Here is a 16,674-nt window from a genome sequence, read left to right as displayed (position 1 = left end):
CCGACCCCTTTAACCACTTCAGCTCTGGAAGATATTACCCCTCCTATGACCAGGCCATTTTTTGCAGTTCGGCACTGCACTACTTTAAAGTGATTCTAAAGGTTTATTTTTTTTTATAGAAAAAATAACAAATATTATTATTATACAGGACTTATATAGCGCCGACAGTTTGCTCAGCGCTCTACATTATGGAGGGAGATAATACAGCAACAATACAGTTCAATACAAGAGGGATTAGAGGGCCCTGCTCCTTGGAGCTTACAATCTAGGAGGGAGGGGATAGTGGTACAAGAGGTAATTAGCTGTGGTGGATGGAGTTGTAGGAAGAGTAGAGGATTCCAGTATTAGCTGGGGTCGGGGTAGGCTTCCCTCAAGATATGGGTTTTCAGAGTGCACCTAAAAGTGAGCAGAGTAGGCGATAGTCTGATAGATTGGGGTAGGGAGTTCCAGAGGATGGGTGAAGCCCTTGAGAATTCCTGGAGACGGTCATGGGAGGAGGAGACAAGGGAGCTAGAGAGTAGGAGGTCTTGCGAGGAGTGGAGAGTACGGTTTGGGTGGTATTTAGAGACAAGGTCGGTGATGTAATTAGGGACAGTGTTATGAACGGCTTTATACGTCAGTGTTTTGAATTTTATCCGTTGGACAATTGGAAGCCAGTGGAGGGATTGGCAGAGAGGGATGGAGGACACTGAGTGGAGTCCAGTGGAGGGATTGGCAGAGAGGGGTGGAGGACACTGAGTGGAGTCCAGTGGAGGGATTGGCAGAGAGGGGTGGCAGATACAGAACGGTTAGTAAGGTGGATGAGTCTGGCAGCAGCATTCATGATAGACTGAAGAGGGGATAGCCTGCGATGAGGTCGGCCAATGAGGAGGGAGTTACAGTAGTCAAGTCGTGATATAATAAGGGAGTGAATAAGTTGCTTAGTGGTTTCCGGGGTTAGGAACGGACGTATCCTGGAGATGTTACGGAGGTGATGTCTAGATGAGTTTGTCAGCGATTGGACCTGTCTATACATGTCTATACTTACCTGCTGTGTGCAGTGGTTTTGCACAGAGCAGCCTGGATCCTCCTCTTCTCAGGTCCCCTGCCCCCTCTCTCTTCTCAGGTCCCCTGCCCCCTCTCTCTTCTCATTGATTGACAGCAGTGGGAGCCAATGGCTCCCGCTTCTGTCTCACTCAATGAGAAGAGGGAGTCCGGGGATAGAGACTCCAGTGCTGGATCAAGAGGGGGCTTAGGTGAGTATTAGGGGGGCTGTGGGGGGATGTTGCACACGGATGGTATTTTACCTTCATGCATAGAATGCATGAAGGTAAAAAACCTTGAGCCTTTAGGACCACTTTACCTGGTAATTATGTGTTCATGCAACACTGTACCCAAACAAAATTTATAAAAATATTTTCACGCAAATGTTTCACACAAATAGAGCTTTCTTTTGGTGGTATTTGATCACCACTGAGTTATTTACTTTTGTACGATATAAACGAAAAAAGGCTGAAAATTTGAAAAAAGAAAAACAATATTTTTTATTTTCTATAAAATATATCCAATCAAATATTTAAAAAAATCTGATTTCTTCATAATTATTCTGCTACATGTCTTTGATAGAAAAAAAAAATCCCAATAAGTGTATATTAATTAGTTTGTATATTGTGAAAGTTATAGCGTCTACAAATGATTGTATGCATACTACTAATGGCAGTGATCAGCGACTTTAATGGGACTGCAATAGTGCGGCGGGCTATCTGACGCTAGGGGGGGGGACTAACTGCTACTGACATCACCAGTGACATTAATACAGTGATGATATACACTGTAATTGTTCCAATAACACTGTCTGGGAAGCGTTTAACATCAAGGGCCATCAAGGGGTTAAATGTGTGACTAACTATGTGTAAAGGGTGCTAATTTTGCAAAGAGATCTCTAAGTTTCTCATCCCTGCTTTGCAGAGATGAGAAACACAGAGATCGCTCTCTCTGTACAGAGCTCTGTGTTGATTGTCAACACAAAGACCTGGGCTGTGATTGCACACAGCCAATCAGCAGGTTCCAGTTGTGGATCATTGACTGGGAATTCCTGATAGGCTCCTGCTGTATACAGCAGGTGCCAGCTGGGGGGCTTGCATGCGTGCGCCTGAAACCCGGAAATAGGCGGCGACGTATGGGTGCTCTGCTTTGCCTACTCTGGCCACCTGTATGCAGTACATTGCGTGTGGTTGGGACGCGGTTAAGGAACAAACATATTATTATTATTATACAGTATTTATATAGCGCCAACAGTTTGCGCAGCACTTTACATTATAAAGGGGATATAGTACAATTACAATGCATTTCAGTTCAGAAGGAATAGGAGGGCCCTGCTTGTGGAGCTTACAATCTAAGGCTCTGCATTGTGTAAAAATGCTGTTTGATCCTGACTTCCCTGATCCTCCCCTTCTTCCAGTGTCCCCCTCTTATCTCCTAATAAGACATACGTGGAGGCACTCTGCACATGCTCAGTTTGGTGTGTATTGCTAGAGATGTTTTGTTTTCTTTTTTCTTGGGAGAGTGCATGTGATCAGCACTGTCCAGACAGAGGTCAGGGGTTTTGCATCCTAGAGCAGAAAGAAAACTCCTTCTACAAGCTTTATCCAGTGCTGGTCTGAACACTGCTAGGTCACAAGACTTCTCTAAATGCTGATGAGAAAAGGTATTTAGCAGTTTATATTGACTAAATTAATTGCATTTCCACGTAGTGTGTACTGTGGGAGATCAGACAGTGAATGCCAGGTCCTGGGTTTAGTAACACGTTAAAGATCTGAAGAGGAAGAGAGCTCAAGTTAGGTTTCCATAGGCCACATAAATGTTTTCCAGAAGGAACAGCACTCAGGTTGGGTTTCACCAAGATTCTGTATATTTGTCTAACGCTCTGGCAGGAGGTGGGGGAGTGGCACAGAGCCTGCAGAAGTGAGTCTTGTACTCCTTTTACAGAGGCGAGTGGGAAATGTAAAATATGCATTTGAAAGGTCACTTTTGCCATGCAGATTTCCTTCAAAGAAAGTTTAAATAAAAAAAACCTCATCTCAGAGGCTGTTCTGGCTTCCACACTGATGTGGACATTGTATGCAACAAGCGAATTCAGAAGTGTAAGAGCTTGTTGGATATCCTATTCCAAAAGTCCAAATACATTTCAGGGCTTGTTCACACCTTGCCCATTGAACTGCATTTTACTGGACACCACCCCATAGGCCTGGTGTGAGCAGGGCCTTGGACAGTTGTGCACCTCCAACCTGGTTGGCAACAGTTGGGTAAAGGACCTCTCCTTTTCTGTTTTCAGCATGACTTTGCCCCTATGTACAAAACCAGCTCCACAAAGACGTGGTTTGATGAGTCTGGTGTGGAGGAACTTGAGTGGCTTGGAAAGGGTGCCTTGGCTTTAACCCTACTGAACACCATTGGGATGTAATGGAATTCTGATTGTGAGCCAGGTCTTCCCATCTAACACTGGTACCTGACCTTACCAATACAGTTTTGGCGGAATGTACACAAATTCCCCCAGATGCTCCAAAATCTTATGGAAAGCCTTCCTAGATGAGTGGAGGCTGTTTTAGACACACAGGGGGAGAGAGTGAAGCCATATTAATGCCCATGGTTTTGGAATATTGGGATACCAACAAACTCACAGCATACCAAGAGATTGCCAATTACCTCAAAGACAAGATTGATGCAAAACGTGAGGACACATCCACTATACAGATATCTTCCCCACTCAACATACCTTGTCTGACAGCACAGTCAACACTTTCCTCTTTTAAACCTGCTATTACTGAAGAGGTTACCAAACTATACTCAGATGCCCACATAACCAACTGTCCCCTGGATCCTGTTCCCTCACAACTATAACAGTCACCCTCCTCTTCTATCCAACGCTCTCTCACGCAAATCTTCAATCTCTCCCCATCTACTGGCACCTTCCCCCTAAAGCATGCACAGTTCACTCCGCTACTTAAAAAGCCCTCCCTGGACCCCACCATCTTGGACAACTTAAGACCCATCTCGCTGCTCTCATTCATCTCTAAACTTTTAGAACGCTTAGTCTACAACCGTCTTCACTCTTACCTTTTTGACCCCTTACAGTCTGGATTTCACTTGCAGCACTCAACAGAAACTGCCCTGCTAAAACTCACTAACGATTTACTAACTGCTAAAACCAATGGCCACTACTCTGTACTCTTACCACTTGACTTCTCTGCGGCCTTTGATACTGTCAACCACCCGATCCTTCTCAATACACTCCACTGCCTCGGTCTCCGAGAGTCAGCTCTTTCCTAGTTCTCCTCCTACCTCTCACAGTGCTCTTATAGTGTTACCTATGAAGCTGTCTCCTCTCCACTTCCTCTTTCTGTAGGGGTCCCCAAGGCTCTGTTCTTGGACCCCTTCTCTATCTACACTTCCTCTCTTGACCACTTGATAATCTCCCATGGCTTCAAATAACACCTCTATGCCGGTGCCACCCAAATATATCTCTCTACTCTTCACCTCAGTCCTTCAGTCTCCTCTCTGATTATTAACTGATATCAGCATGTATGTTGCACCACTTCCTTAAACAAAATCTCGCTAAAACTGAGCTGATGTTTACCCCCCACCCCGCTGACCCCCGCCTGCCCTCCTGCATGACTTTTCCATCAAGATCAGTAATGCATCTATCAGTCCCTCCCCCTTAAGCCAGGGTAGTAGGTGTAATCCTTGGCTCTGACCTATCCTTTCGGCCCCAAATCGAATCTGCCAAAAGCTTGTAGACTTCACCTCCGTAACATCTCTAGAATTCGCCCCTTTTTAACTAATGAAACCACCCAGCTATTCATTCACTCCCTTGTTATCTCTCACCTTGACTATTGCAACTCCGTTCTCATAGGCCTACCTCTCCGTAGGCTATCCCTTCTTCAGTCTACCATAAATGAATCATCTACATTACCGACCACTCATTGTCTGCCACCCCTCTCTGCCAATCCATTTATTGTCTTCTGGTTGCCCCGCGAGTTACATTCAAAATCCTTACAACATACAAAGCTATTCACATCTCTGCCCCGAGCTACATCACCAATCTTGGCTCCAAATATCACCCAAACCGTCCTCTCAGTTCCTCTCCTACTCTCAAGCTATCCCTTACTCTGGCTGCCTTTAGGCGATCCCTGAAAACTCATCTCTTCAGAGAAGCCTATCACATCTCCAGCTAGACATTTATCACTTCCATCAGCTCATCCCCCACAGTCATAACCTTTTGTGCCACTTGCCCCATCCTATTAGATTGTAAGCTCTTATGAGCTGGGCCCTTGTAATCCTCTTGTTTTTTTATTGTATCGTAACTGTACTTTCTACATTTATATTGTAAAGCGCTGCGCAGACTTTTGGTGCTATATAAATCCTGTATTATTATAATAATGTGTGATGATTAGGTCTTCACAAACATTTATCTGTGTAGTTTACCTCCTCTGACTGCTGTAGTGTTACAATGCTGATAAAATGACATTGGTAAGTAATGGCATAACATTCACATTCCGGTCACAATTCTGGACACTTTCTTAGGGCTCATGTACACGGGGCATTGGGAAAACTCTTCTGAACGATGGAAACTGACTGCTGGAAAACTTAGGTTAAAAAAACGTCTGTTTATGCGTGTTTGTGTTCAGAAGCGTTTTTAAAAGATAACCTCAGGAGACCTTCTCAAATGCTCAGAATGCACTGAAAAACAGTAAAAATTAACTGTTTCAGACATTTTGAGAGAAATAGAGAGAGCAGAAGCAGAGAGAGCAGTATGTGTTGAGATGACCTGTCTTTTCTGGTTGTATTCACTATGGATCTCATCACGAGCATAATGCGGTACGTTCTACCATTTTTTCCTTCACGCGAAATCTGGAACTGACTGCGCTGGTGTACCGGGTCCATTTGAATACATGGAAAACGCTTTGCATGCATTTCTGCTGAAAAAAGGCTCCGGACAGCATCTGGATATGGAACAGTTAAAAAAAAAAAAAAAGTTTGCGAACGCAAATGCTTATAAATGCGGTTAACCGCATTTACAAGCGTTTGCCATTTGATACGCCAGTAAAATCTACTCCTGAACGCAGGTTTGGTGCGTTCGAAAAAACGACTGTAAACTCAACTGCCTGTAAATGACGATGTGTACATAGGACACATAGGAAAACATTAGGGAGAGTCCAGGGGCTGCTGAAAAAAAACGCTGAACAGCCCGTGAACGTCAGTTTAGCAGCTGCAGTGTACATGGGCCCTTGCGTGAGAACACCTTAGAATCCAGTACAAAAAGAATGGCAGAAAGAATGAATGTAAAGTGACAGTGAAGTCTCGTTTAAAAAAAAATAAAATTCTATATGTAAGTATACTGTATATTAACTCAGGGTCTCTTCTATTGCTTTCAGCCTCCCAAATTTTGCTGCTGTGATCAGACTTTTGTTAGAGGACGGCTACATTCATTATCCATGGTCCTACTGTATGTAGGAATGTAGCCACCCCTTACTTGCTCCGAAAATAGATTAGGGACTATGGGATGTGTAGAGTGCATAGAGCAGTGCTGCAACTAACATGCACTGCCCATTCCAAACAATGTGTAGTGGGGGGGGGGGGGGGAGAGGTTTGGTAGGTCATGGTAGATGTCACAAGGAGGCAGAAGAAAACTTATTTTAAATTACATAGCCATTTAAGATGAATTTCAGGTATGAATATTTTATGAATGGTTATACTGGTCCAGCTTGGACCAATATTACGATGTATATTCCATACCTGCCAGGTGCCCCTTGAAGCTGGAAATCACTGAAGTAGACACCGCTGCTCCAGTGATCTCCACTAGCTTCCAGGTCCCGTGCTGAGCGGTCGGCCAGCTCCATTCAGATAATAGATCAGCTGGTCTGCACGGGCTCCATTCTGAGAATTTGCTTTGCTGTTAATGCTGAGCATTCTCTGGATGAGAGGGATAGTGTGACATCACCACCCCACCTCTCCACCTGGTCCAATCAGAAAATGCTATGCTTTTATTCAAGCATTCTTTCCTCAGTGATTTCCAGGAGCATCAGCCAGATATGGTGAATACATAGTCATAGTGGTCCAAGCTGGCCCAATGTAAAATCTCCATACCTGGAATTCATCTTCAAGTTGTGGATGTGTATAGATTCATTTTGGAGAATAAAAATACTGTTCCGTGTCACATTGAGGTTAAAGCTCATCTATACTCACCTTGTCTTCAGCAATGTGACATCCTGGAGCTCCTCACCAGTTGCTGACCTCCTTGAGCGGCCAGCTTCCATGTGTAAATTTCTGTCCATTTTCATTGACCGGTCCGATATGACGTCACTCCCACGGATGCGTGGGATTTCTGGTGGCTCTGGCACTGCACAAGGACAGACAGGGGGGTAGGTAATTTTAAAGGACAAGTTCACCTTTGGGAACATGTTACATGTTCTACCCATTTTTAGGGTGGAACATGTAACATGTTCCCAATGCTGCAGCTACTGCCTGCTCTGGAGCGATGTGGTAGTTTATTGAATCTTCCTGTCAGTAGATCTGCTTGCCCGTACATCCCGTATGGGCAAGCGGATATACTGACAGGTCTGCAGGAGATGCTTTACAGGCAACTGCAACCAAAAATAATAAATGCAAAAAAAGTGCTTTTTTTTTTTTTGGTCAAAAGGTGAACTTATTCTTTAATGCAGAAGTGACAAAGCATGCCTCTTCTGCAGTAAAAATCCTGTTCACCCATTTTTATTTACCGTATTTTTCGCTCCATAAGACGCACCTGACCATAAGACGCACCTAGGTTTTTGGAGGCAGAAAACAGGAAAAAAAAATTCTGAACTATTGGACTGCAGACATAGTACAGGAGATGACCAGAGACTGCGGACAGCACAGGGATGACCAGAGACTGCAGACAGCACAGGGATGACCAGAGACTGCAGACAGCACAGGGATGACCAGAGACTGCGGACAGCACAGGGATGACCAGAGACTGCGGACAGCACAGGGATGACCAGAGACTGCGGACAGCACAGGGATGACCAGAGACTGCGGACAGCACAGGGATGACCAGAGACTGCGGACAGCACAGGGATGACCAGAGACTGCGGACAGTACAGGAGATGACCAGAGACTGCGGACAGTACAGGAGATGACTGCTGACCTTTGGGGAGGGGGGGGAGCGAGTGCCTGAATTTGACAGGTACCCGCTCTTACTTCCGCGGAGTTGTTCTTTGACCTTACCTGTTCCTCTATCCAGCCGCACGCTGTCTTCCCGGCTTCTGTAGTGTCGGCGCTTGGCATGACAGCCGGGTGCCCAGTGCGCATGAGTGAGAAGCACTTGCGCTTTGTGATTGGTCCGGCGGCTTCTGGGATCTGTCATGTGTCCCAGGTACCGCCTTACCATTCACAAAAAACACCGCTTCTTGCGCGTCCGCACTTGGCACCCGGCTGTCAAGCCCAGCGCCGACACTACAGAAGCCGGGAAGACAGCGCGCCGCTGGATAGAGGAACAGGTAAGGTCAAAGAACAACTCCGCGGAAGTAAGAGCGGGTACCTGTCAAATTAAGGTACCCGCTCCCCCCCCCTCCCCAAAGGTCAGCAGTCATCTCCATAAGGTCCCGCTGCAGAGCTGAGTGGCCGGCCCGGTATTCTGACATGGCAGCGGTGGAAATACCGGACCAGCCGCTCCATATTTGCTCCATAAGACGCACTAACATTTTCCCCCCTTTTTTGGGGGGAAAAAAGTGCGTCTTATGGAGCGAAAAATACAGTATTTCATAAAGTTAAACTTTAAAGGTTTTTTTTTTTTGTGTTTTTTGTGTTTTTTTTTTACTACTCTGTATGAAAATGAATATTGGGTAAGCCAGAATCTGATTTTACAGTTCTAATAAACTATGTGATATGATCATGTTTTTTTTCCTCTTTTATTTTTGTAGGTTGCTGTAGTTCGAATGAAAAGCACTGAGCGTATATACGCCATGAAAATCCTGAACAAATGGGAGATGCTCAAGAGAGCAGAAGTAAGTCTCTGTCTTCATATCTAGGGGGTCTTTATAAGAAAGCAGCGAGCTGACGTGATGAAGCAGAACGTGACAGCGCCTCTGGGCGTGCACAATGTCATGTGCATCATATCATTGTCTGATCTGCTTCTGATGTTGGATGACTGTCTGATGGAATAGTTGTCTGGCTGGGCCAATATGGACCAGAACCACAGGGGTTAATGTCTCAGTAATGCAGGTCACCATTGTTGAACATTATTGTATGGAAAGACTTTTCAGCATCCAAGAAAAGCTCTGCTGTTTGTCGATTTTGGAGTGGTCTGTTCACAGCAGGTTTGACCCATCATGCACTGAATCAAGGAGACAAGTCACAACATGTCATCCAGAACTTCTACCCCCGTTCTTTGTGATTAATGTCACTTCCCAGCTTCTCCACCTCATCCAGTCAGAGAACACACTGCATTCATTGAAAGAATGTAAAACATTCTCTGAATGGTGCCTGTGCTGTGCAGGTAACCTCCTGTGTTCAACCGCAGCAGGACATCCACTTGGAACAGGACCCCGAGGCTAGTGGAGATCACTGGAGTAGGGGGGATTACTACAGTGGTTTCCAACTTCTAGAGCAGCCTTTCTCAACCAGGGTGCCCAGGCATTCTGGGGTGCCTTGAGGTTTCTTCAGGGGTGCCTTGGCAAAATGTATAAAAATTGCCCAAAACTTGTATACAGGCCAGCGGGTGGAACAAGTCTGCCTTTTAGTTCAGCTTCTAGAGCAGCCTTTCTCAACCAGGGTGCCCAGGCATTCTGGGGTGCCTTGAGGTTTCTTCAGGGGTGCCTTGGCAAAATGTATAAAAATTGTCCAAAACTTGTATACAGGCCAGCGGGTGGAACAAGCCTGCCTTTTAGTTACAACAAAGCCACAGGTTTTCATTGTGCACCATTACAACCTTCTAGCTACCGGCATCCTGACAACCAATGACATCATCATTTGATAAGGAGGATGTCGGTTGCCTGCACAGCATCCTTGTTTGACCCTCCCTTGCCTCTTTCCATTGGTGCTGGGGCACATTAGCTCAGTGATGGAGAAAACTGAGGGACAAGAGAAACATTGGAATACTAGTCAGTACCATTGTGCAAAGGTGTATTTACTTTGGAAGAATAAATTGCCTCTAATGCTGGCAGACCTATATGTGTGGATGTTGCTGCTTTATATAAAACTATAAGAATAGTTTTTCACATTTTAGAATGGGGTGCTTCAACACTGTCCATAATTTTAAAGGGTGTCTTGACTGAAGAAAGGTTGAGAAACACTGTTCTAGAGCGATCCCACATGTATAGTATATGTATAGTTATGTTGATCCAAGGCGGACCAATGTAATTATGTAAAAATATCCATACCTGGAATTCTTCTTTTAAGCAGTATGGGTGCATTTTTTTCCCTGCAAAAGTTGTCATTAGCCTTTAAGTGTTGTCGGCTCCTCTTAGGGGTCATGTCAGTGCTAGGGTTACAAGGGTTAAGGAACGGAGTGGCTGAGTTTCCATTTGTTCTCTCCATTGTGAGCCGCATTCCGTAACAGCAAAACATCTGAAAAGTGAATTGTAAGAAAAGACGGAGACCTGTATGGCCAGCTCTATTCATACCATTCATCTATCACTGTACAGTTGTAGACTTTGTACACCTTCAGTGTTCAGCTGTTTGTGTTTGCCTGATAGCATCAGGAACTAATCTGATGAATTTATACTCCGCAGACGGCCTGTTTCCGGGAAGAGAGGAACGTGCTGGTGAATGGAGACTGTCAGTGGATCACTACCTTACATTACGCCTTTCAGGATGAAAATTACTTGGTAAATATTTGTATTTGGTTCGTTACATGTTTTATCTTTGCAGGACAGAATCTCATGATGTGTGCATGATGTTAATCAGTGGAGTTCAAAACCACTGCTTGTCCCTTTACACCAGGGGTGCTCAACCTGTGGTCCTCGGAGTCCTCTGATGTGGCCCTTGACCTCAGACCAGGGAAGCACACTTCTATTATATTGTGCTGGTTTGGTGTGCTTTCTGAAAGTGCACCACACTTGCAGGATATAATAGAAGTCTATGGCGAAGTGCAGCTAACACACAGGAAAGCTGCACACGAGGTGCGGGTAAACTGCAGCGCATAAGTGTGAAAGCAGCCTTATAGGGGGCTCAGGGCAGTAAGAGCTTGTTTACATTTGAGGGGCAATAAAACCCCATAGTTGAGATGTGTTTTTACCACCCCACAAGCCAGTGGTGTAGTGTCAGATGTTGCAATGGTAACCCCGCCCCATGCTCCGGGGGGCCCATGCGGCCTCCTTTTCTCATTCTGTTTTACACTTCGATAGGGGGGCAGCATATACAGGAACTGATCCTTACCATTTTCCTACTACAACTGCTAAAAGTTGCATTCTCCTCTTCTCCCTTCCAGCTTCATTCAGTGGCTGCAGGAGGAAAATGTTCATTATGTTCCAGTTCAAAAATCGGAACCATTTAATTTAATTTGGCCCTCGCTCTTCAAAATATTGAACACCTCTGCTTTACACAGTCGCTGTCTCCAGTCCATTCTAAAAGTAATTCTTGGAGTTCCTCCTTAATATTTCATGGTCAGGTGGTACTCATTTCTCTTGATGAGCCTGGTAGCAGTGGAGAAATCAGCACAGACTCCCCCTCTCTTCTCACAGCAGTAGTAGCTGCAGCAAGTCAGAGTCCGCCTTCTGGCTTGAGGATGTCCAGCATCATCAGGCTCAGGAGTGTCCAGCCCGTAGGCCGCATACTGTCCCAGAGAGTTTAGCATGCGGTCCAGCCTGTCTGGAGGGACGCCGCAGATGCAATGCAAGCACAGCAGCCGACACAGACAAGCCCTGCCCATGCACATCTATAGGGACCTCGGGAATGCCCTGCAATCACAGCAACCGCGGCAGTCTGCATTGACAAGCCCGGCAAATGCATGCTGGAGGTATGCCGGGGATGCCATGTTTGCAATAGCATCAGCAGCAGGCAATGCGGGGGTTCCAGGTAAGTAAATGCTGCATGGTCGGATCTAGGGGTGGACTGGAGTATTTATTTATTATTTGTTACAGGTACTTATATAGCTCCGTCAATGTACACAGCGCTTTACATATATATATTGTACATTCACATCAGTCCCTAACCCTCAAGGGGTGTACAATCTAAGGTCCCTAACTCATATTCATACATATACATACTAGGGACAGTTTAGAGAGAAGCCAATTAACCTACCAGCATGTCTTTGGAATGTGGGAGGAAACCGGAGTACCCGGAGGAAACCCACGCAGGCACAGGGAGAACATGCAAACTCCAGGCAGGTGGTGCCGTGGTTGGGATTTGAACCAATGACCCGAGTACTGCCAGGCAGAAGTGCTAACCATTTAGCCACTGTGCTGGAGGGGTAGGCTGCACCCCTCCAGATTTCAGTTCGCCACCCCCCCCCCCCCAAGACCCCCCACGACATCCTCCTCTGCCTCCCCACACAGCACATACATAGGCTACATTCACACCTGCGATTAGAGCCAGTGTGAATTGTACCGACAGCTACTTCGGCAGCTCTCAGTGGGTAGGTGTGGCTGCCATGCTCTGTTTCTTCTTCCATTGTGGCCCAGGAAGGTCAAAAGTGTGGACACCCCTGATCTAGCTCTTCCTAGTTTGACTGTCCCTGGCCCACTTTTCATTCATTGGATTTCAGTTCTTTCAATCATGGAGTCTCAGCATTACATGTGGATGTTACTCGGGGTCTGCATGCAAATAAAGCCTGCTTAGGAATGCCCTATCCTCCAAATTGACATCCGCCCATCAGGAAGCTACGTACCGACCCCTGATGGCCCCTCCCACAGCTATGACCTTCCTGCATTCAATGTAATGTGCTTCTTTGACGATGTTCTGCCCATTGCTCCCCACACTCTCAGCGGGGGATGAGCTTTGCAGGAGATGGATGGGGGCTCGTTAGGAGACATATTAGAAATAATTAGCCAGTGGTGTTCTGAACGTTTCTGACAATGTCCGTCCCATCCCCAACCATGTAGTGTGAAGAGAGTCTTTAGACTCGGTAAACTACGCTCTTTTACCCCCCAGTGTATGCAGGGTGCTTGGCAGAGGTCAGACCTACCTGCCGAACAAAAAAAACCCTAAAAATAGCCTTAAAAAGATTATTATCCTCCAGAAAATAAAGGTTTTCAGCAGAATGTTTTTCCTGAGTTTGCATTGTTTGGTGCCTCTTTATATGTACACCTCACACCTTGTTAACCCAGTGCCAGCAGCACAATTCTTGTTTAACATATGATCAAGGAACATCCAGGATTTACCAGCATCACATGGATTAATATCTGATGTCACTGCGCAATATTTGCTGTAGGCAGTCATACTCTACTTTGGTATCTCTTCATTTTTTCCAGCTTTATAATGTTCCCTACTATAGAGCTTTATCCACCAAAAGACACCCTCAAGCAGAGGTCATGGTCAGCAGGGCTAAAGGGGATAAAGTCAAAGCACAACATATACAATTTGCAGTTAATCTGTCTAATATCTAGTGTTTGGGTTCATCTAGAGATTGCTTTAGTACATCATTTGAGAAGATGGCAAGCTGTTGAGAGGTGCCACAAGACTCTCTGTATCTCAACAAATCATAAGCTAGGCATGCCATGATACCTGTTTTTTTTAGCTGGTAGTACTGATACTTGTGCTCAAGGACTCGCAATACCAATTACTGATACCTTTGCAGTGTGTTTTAAGCCCGTATTAAATTAATTGCACTGCAAAGAATCACATTTGATTTGATCAGGAATGCGGTGCCATTCCAGTCCAAATCACATGCAATTTCCCACTCCGGAACTGTGTGAACCCAGACTGATGTCACGATTACAAGCCTAGGTTCACACAAGAGCAGTGGGGGAAACTTCATGTGATTTGAACAGAAATATCACTGCATTCCTGTCCAAATCACATGCAGTTTCCCACACCGAAACTGTGTTAACCCAGGCTGATGTCGCGATTACAAGAATCGCATTTGATTTGATCAGGAATGTGGTGCCATTCCAGTCCAAATCGCATGCGATTTCCCACACCAAAACTGTGAACGCAGGCTGATGTCACGATTACAAGAATCGCATTTGATTTGATCAGGAATGTGGTGCCATTCCAGTCCAAATCACATGCGATTTCCCACTCTGGAACTGTGTGAGCCCAGACTGATGTCACGATTACAAGAATCGCATTTGATTTGATCAGGAATGTGGTGCCATTCCAGTCCAAATCGCATGCGATTTCCCACACCAAAACTGTGAACCCAGGCTGATGTCACGATTACAAGAATCGCATTTGATTTCATCAGGAATGCGGTGCCATTCCAATCCAAATCGCATGCAGTTTCCCACTCCGGAACTGTGTGAACCCAGGCTGATGTCACGATTACAAGCCTAGGTTCACACAGAAGCAGTGAGGGAAACTTCATGTGATTTGAACAGAAATATCACTGCATTCCAGTCCAAATCACATGCGATTTCCCCCACCAAAACTGTGTGAACCCAGGCTGATGTCACGATTACAAGAATCGCATTTGATTTGATCAGGAATGCGGTGCCATTCCAGTCCAAATCACATGCAGTTTCCCACACCGGAACTGTGTGAACCCAGGCTGATGTCACGATTACAAGCCTAGGTTCACACAGAAGCAGTGGGGGAAACTTCATGTGATTTGAACAGAAATCTCACTGCATTCCTGTTCAAATGTTATGCAATTCTTTGCAGTGCGATTTGAGCCCATTCAGTTTGTATGGGCTCAAATCGCACTGCAATGGTATTGGTTTTAGTGTAGCACTGAAAAATTTAGATACTCCTGCGCTTAGGGATGGACTCAATGTCATTAGGACCGCATAACAAAATTCATGGGATATGTACGCCTTGCTGCCCTCAAAAGACTGGGGGAGTCCAAATATACTGAATAGAGAAAAACAAACAGAGGGCGCACCGGCCTAGTGCATTACCCTAAAAGTATGTTTACTGAATGTTAAAAATAGGTATTGTACTCACAAATAGTCAATAAATAAAGGCACATCATGAAGGAACAGCTCTGTCCAATTCGCACTGTGCGTCTGTCTGTAATGAGAATTCTGGACATCCAAAAGGCTGGCGCGTTTCGAGGACTAGCCTCTTCCTCAGAGCCAACTAACCAAATGTCTGTCCCTCTCTAATGTATATTTATCATATTCATCCATCCACATGAACACCCGATTAGTTGAGTATTAACATTAAGGTAATGCACTAGGCTGGTGCGCCCTCTTCTTGTTTTTCTCTATCCGGTATCTGTTTTAGGTAACGGAGCATTACTACAAGTACTGTGTAAATGCTTCATATCGGCACAACCCTATCATAAACCAATTCTTCTTTGTTTTATTTTGATGGAACATATATAATTGAATGTTTACTATACATATAAAGGAGACAAGCTGCTTCCAGTAACATACTCTAATGCAGGCCATAGACAGGTCGAAAATCGACCGTTTTTTCGGCCGAAAAAAAAAAATCAGCCGATTTTCACACAGTTAATGGGTTAATTGGTCGGCCATTTTTCGGGGATTTGGCACATTTTTTTATCGGTAAGTTGGAAAAAAATCGGCCGATTTTCCTTGCAATGATAGGCAAATCGGCTGATCGTTTTACCGATAAAAAATCTGTGCATGAGCCGTGACCTTCAAGAAGAAGAAAGAGAAGAAAAAAAAAGAATTCCAATCCGCTATTATATTTGGCATGAAAAAGTATTGCGCTTGCAACAATGTATCTATTTGTATCCGAATAAAACCATCTGTATCCGGAATGGATACAAATAGATACATTGTTGCAACCGCTATACTTTTTCATGTCAAATATAATAGCGGAGCTCTCTGCAAGGGACAGAAGTAATTAAATGCCGGTTGTAGACGGGACGAAAATCAGCCAATTTTTTTTTTTACCGTTGGTGGTAACGTCGGCCTATTGAACGACCAATTTTTGGTTTTTTTTTTTTTTTTTTAAACGGACGGTTTTTGACCCATCTATGGCCTACATTAGTTTTTATGGGGAAATAGTCATCATGTGGTATTTATGCAGTTGGTAAAGTTTTGTGTTCATGAATATGGCAACCCAGTGATCTGGTCTTAGAACCCAAAATTGATAAAGTGGTGTGATTGCTAATAAGTATTTCCCTCTTCTTTGTCTTGCAGTATCTAGTCATGGATTACTATGTCGGAGGGGACCTTTTAACACTGCTTAGCAAGTTTGAAGACCGGTTACCGGAAGACATGGCCAGATTTTACCTTGCAGAAATGGTGTTGGCTATACATTCAATTCATCAGCTACACTATGTGCACAGGTAATAAAATCCACAATGCTGGGTAACCTAAACTGCTTGATCTAAAACATTGCTGACATAGAGACATATGGTCATCTTCTGTGCTTATGATTCCATGTCTATGCTGTACGTCTGCTGAGCGAATGTCATGCAAGGTGAAATGGTGGAGGCAGTTTAATTCATTTGCTTTTGACATTGTCCTGCATCCCTCCGCTGTGTGTGTACTTCTCTGAGGATAAGGCAGCAGAAAACGGTGGATTTGCAGAGGCAGGCCTATGTAAATGGATTTCGTGCATTAGCTGTCTTTCTATGTTAAT

At 44.8% G+C, this 16,674-nt stretch overlaps 1 protein-coding gene across 7 annotated transcripts in view; it reads left to right on the top strand.

Annotated features, from left to right (window-relative positions):
• Positions 1-16,674, top strand: part of CDC42BPB (CDC42 binding protein kinase beta) — a 219,580-nt gene that overhangs the window by 65,242 nt on the left and 137,664 nt on the right. For all 7 annotated transcript variants that reach the window (XM_089661355.1, XM_089661354.1, XM_089661351.1 and 4 more), the window contains exons 3-5: positions 8,940-9,023; positions 10,749-10,844; positions 16,230-16,378. In XM_089661355.1, the coding sequence (XP_089517481.1) occupies positions 8,940-9,023; positions 10,749-10,844; positions 16,230-16,378 (329 nt within the window). The remainder of the gene's footprint in view (positions 1-8,939; positions 9,024-10,748; positions 10,845-16,229; positions 16,379-16,674) is intronic.

This window comes from Staurois parvus, unplaced genomic scaffold (genome assembly GCF_062004578.1).
Source record: "Staurois parvus isolate SC_StPar_1 unplaced genomic scaffold, SC_StPar_1.0 ptg001329l, whole genome shotgun sequence".
In the NCBI taxonomy this organism is placed as follows: Eukaryota; Metazoa; Chordata; class Amphibia; order Anura; family Ranidae; genus Staurois; species Staurois parvus.
This window is presented reverse-complemented; position numbering and strand designations above follow the sequence as displayed.